This window comes from Mytilus trossulus, chromosome 4, assembly GCF_036588685.1.
Source record: "Mytilus trossulus isolate FHL-02 chromosome 4, PNRI_Mtr1.1.1.hap1, whole genome shotgun sequence".
Taxonomy (NCBI): Eukaryota; Metazoa; Mollusca; class Bivalvia; order Mytilida; family Mytilidae; genus Mytilus; species Mytilus trossulus.
In genome coordinates this window covers 83,428,140-83,432,494 of record NC_086376.1, presented here as the reverse complement: position 1 = coordinate 83,432,494, position 4,355 = coordinate 83,428,140, and the positions used below count along the sequence as shown (strand labels likewise).

Below are 4,355 nucleotides of genomic sequence, written 5' to 3'. Positions count from 1 at the left end.
GCCTTTTATAGATTTTCAGCTTTTAGGCAGAACAATGAGACAAAACATAATGTCATAGAAATGTTTCTTGCAACATGTAAAATATGAAAATTTTTACTACATGTATAAGGCTTATCTCCCCTTAAGTGGCCAAGTCGAAAAATTTATTCTAAAAAACAGAAATATTTGTTATTTGTTTTCTCATTTTAAATAATATAATAAATCACTTAATTTTCTTTAAACAATTAAACAGTCTTACACATGATTTGCAGATCTATCTCAAAATTTGCACATATTGGCAAAGAACTATTCCTATGGTGTACTGCTATTGTACAAACCAAGATGGTGGATTACCATGTATACAGTGAATATGCATTTAATACACAACAATGAAAACACAGAAGATTCATTTATAGTAACTGTTGTAATTTTATTATATAAACATCATAAACAGCACGAAAAGGCTAAATAGTCAATATAAATCACACTGAAGGTGAGTAAAAGTGAAAGACGAATTGAAAGCAACAATACCCTAGGAAATGTATAGTCATACAGATGAACACATTGGATAGACAATGCTGAGGACAAGAAGTTTAATTTGACTTTAGATTAACAAATCCTGATGAGGATAAGATGCATAATAGTCAAGTCATTCACTATTTTCGGATTTTGTTGAGATGCTTCAATTTTATATGATGTATACATGTATATAAATGTTATTGCAGAAGCCCAGATAGTTTTCCTGACTGTTCCAAAGCTTGGGTTTCATCTCCACCACCAATGCATTTTCCATTAATAAAAACTCTAGGAACCTGGAAAGATAAAAATTACATGCATTACAATTTCAATGTTTGAGTTATCACAAGGACTGATTTGGCAAATCATTGGCCTGTAAAAATGAAAACCACTCATAGTTTTTATAATTATAAATAGATTGATTCATAAAATCGGTAGCATTTCTTGTGGGTCTCAGGGATTGAAGTTAAGGCTTTGGCAATGGTAGCCCACATCTTAGATTCTATAACCAATATATAAGTTCTATACAAGAAAAGCAGAAACTTTAGGAGCCCACACCAAATTTTAGGGGCCATTGACGAGTAGGCCCCTGCTAATTTCAAACCCTGTACTGTCTCATTGGGGGGTTCTGATCCCAAATCCCGCTTACACTATGTACGTAGGCAATTCTCATTATTTTGTAATTCCCATGTCTCGCTAGACAATAATTTTACTTTCATGTGTCAAGCTTACAAAAAAATCTGCAATCCCTTGTCACGCTTTCACACCAGTGAGACCCTCTTTTTTTTAACAGCATGCTCAGATAAGTATAAAAACAAAATCGCAGTAATTTTTTTTCTTGATGCATACCACACATCAATCTCCCTTTAATGCATCTAAATGAATTAGCAATATAATTATATTTATACATATATACAAGGACGTATTATTATGTTTATAGAAGGATGTAGGAAATATTTGTGGTGACCTAATTAAAATGAACACTTTACTGCAATAAAAATTCAACAACGTTGTGGACACGTGTTTACTTATCTATATTTCATAATTTTCGACCAAAAGCTTTCCAAGGCTGAAAGGCTAAATGGTGGAAGGTTGTTAATTTTGGTTAGATTATTATTATCGACTATTAACCGGTACAATAAAAAGTTCACAATATAGGACTTCCGTTGTATATGGATTTTTCTGGTTATGTATTAATGAATTACAAATTATGAACATGATGACTGTCAATTATTTAACTTACAGATCGCCCTCCTGTCAATGTTTTTAGATAATCTTGGATTGCGTCACAATCTGGATCATTTTCTATTTCCATAATATCGACATCAGCTTCGTTTAAATCCTTTCCATAGTGATTTCTTAAAACCTTTTTTGCCTTGGTACAATAAGGACAGTAAGTTTTGGAAAAGACAACCACTTTCTTTCCACCAATCTTGGCATCAATCATGGTCTTTACCTTAGACATTTCTTATTCAAGAAGTATAACTTGGAAATGAGGATGCTAGTTCTCAGAAAAATACTCAGGTGTTACCAAGCGAAGCATGAAATCAATATTCTGACTCAGCCGGACGCTTTAATTGGGGTACTGTCCGGGGATTTTTTTAAAATATTTTTTTATTGAAAAACTAACCAAACTTTTTTGGGGTTATTAGCGATACAGACACAAAACAAAATATAAGAAAAACTAACCAATAATAACAGCTATTGGTCTTTCTTCAGTTCTAATGACCTATAGTGATAAAAATGAATGATCAGATCAAGGATTTGTATAGTCTAACTATACAAATCCTTGGTCAGATCATCTGAATCATGAGCCTGGCCTGGTAATTAGAGCTGGAATTTTAAAAAATCTGCTGGGGAAAAAATAGTAGTCAAACCACAAACAAAACCCAATCCCCCCATCCGGAATATCAAATGGTCGACAAGCTACATTGGTACCACACATCCTTTCATTTAATAGCTTTTTCTTTCACGAAACAATCATGATTTGTTCAGTTCTCCATGGAAAGCGGCAAAAACCATGTTTGTAACAACATCTTAATTCTACCATTTAGATTGCCATATGAGTAAATCTTTTACAGTGGCATATGTACAGTGTTTAAATTTTGTATACCGTTCACGGGCACTTGTCTCAGAAAAAAAATCTTATATACCTTAATATCAGTAAGGTATATATATATATATATATAAAAACAAACCCCAGACAAGAACCTGTGATACTGTTGCATTATCATTGTCTCTGGTGGCAAATGTCGTAAACAAAATTTTGACACATATTTTATTTTGGAAACACCAAACTCAACAAATTAGATAGAACGGATTAGCTTAAAAAATGAAGCACACAACAAAATATGAACCGCACGTCCTGAAACAAATATAATAATAACCATGAATCATAAACCTAACACTAGACATAATTCTGAATCGTAACCTTCCGGCTGATATAAATATGATGGCTTGAGTGAGTACCATAGCGCAATTTAATGTGCGGCTGGAAGAGATTTGAAAATCCAGGAACTCCTCCGTGAAGACACAACAGCCCGACGAAGGAGCAGGTAACAGCCGAAGTCCACCTACACCGGTCTTCAACGCAGCGAGCAAAACCCAGCACCCGGTGATGGGCCTCAGCTGGCTCCTAAATAAAAACATGGACTAGTCTACTAGTAGCTCAGTGAAAACGAACTTCATACCAAACCCCAAAACATATAACTGAACTTAAATCAAACGACTAACAAAGATCAGAGGCTGCTGACTTGGGACAGGTGCAAAAATGTGGCGTGACAGGTTAAACAGGTAAAAAAAGAAAAGGTTTACCCAAAGTGAGTTACCCTCTCACTCCCACCCCCGAATCCAGTACTAAGAATGAAAAACTGATAACAAGAGCAAGAGAAAAAACACACTGTAACTGTTTGTTTTTTATTATATGTGCATGTCCCAATTCATGGAAACATAATGCATATGAATATTAATTATTGCATTAAAATCACGAATTTATTGTTATACATAACATTTTGACGACAACAACCGGTAAACCGGTAAGCAAGACTTGTTGTTTTCTCATTACGATAAATGTTCTATATTTTATGAGTATGTTAAATTTGATGTATGCCTTTTTGTGCTTCTTCGTTTCATTTGTTGTTTTTATAGTGATATTAAGATGATAACACAATATTGACTGTTGTGCCCCTATTTTTGACATTTTTATTCTTTGAGTATGTTTGTTTTGTTCATACATCGTTGACAATGTAATAGAATTTGACGCAACTGTCATACAAGTGAGAGGTTTAGCTAGATATAAAACCAGGTTCAATCCACCATTTTCTACATTAGAAAATGCCTGTACCAATTCAGGAATATGACAGTTGTTATCCATTCGTTTGATGTGTTTGGACATTTGATTTTGCCTTTTGATTTAATTTTCTTTCGCTCAATTCTAAACCCAGTAGGAAAATACTTTTCAAGAAAAAAATAAACTAGAGGCTCTAGATCTGTGACGTTCATCTGCGTTTATTTTTTTGCATTTACAACAGTATAATTTTGTTTACAGTTTTTCACTCATTTTATTTAATTTTTGCCCTAAAACAAAAGAGCTTTTAATGGGAGTCACTCCTATGTTTTCGGAATAATTTGACCTTATTAGAACCTTGTTTTGCTGTTTAAAGTTTCTATCTTCCTAGCTATTGTAGTTTTTAAGATTTGAGACAAAATGTCAAAAGGTACATGTTCTTCAAGTGCAATAACCCTGTGAGCTAAAAGTGAGAGAATCGCATGAACTCCAAAATGAGCCAGCCAAATTTCGTCGACTTAATAATCGTCGCCTGCTATGCATGTACCGCACACTGCAAATCCTTTCTTAGTCA

General features: G+C 33.8%; 1 protein-coding gene across 1 annotated transcript; it reads right to left on the bottom strand.

Moving 5' to 3' along the window:
- Window positions 1-400: 400 nt before the first annotated feature.
- On the bottom strand, window positions 401-2,056 carry LOC134716152 (uncharacterized). The gene is made up of 2 exons (XM_063578945.1): window positions 1,739-2,056; window positions 401-791 (listed from the first exon to the last, which is right to left on the bottom strand). The coding sequence occupies exons 1-2, from the start codon at window positions 1,958-1,960 to the stop codon at window positions 696-698; spliced, it is 318 nt and encodes a 105-aa protein (XP_063435015.1). The 5' UTR covers window positions 1,961-2,056; the 3' UTR covers window positions 401-695.
- Between the last annotated feature and the right edge of the window lie 2,299 nt (window positions 2,057-4,355).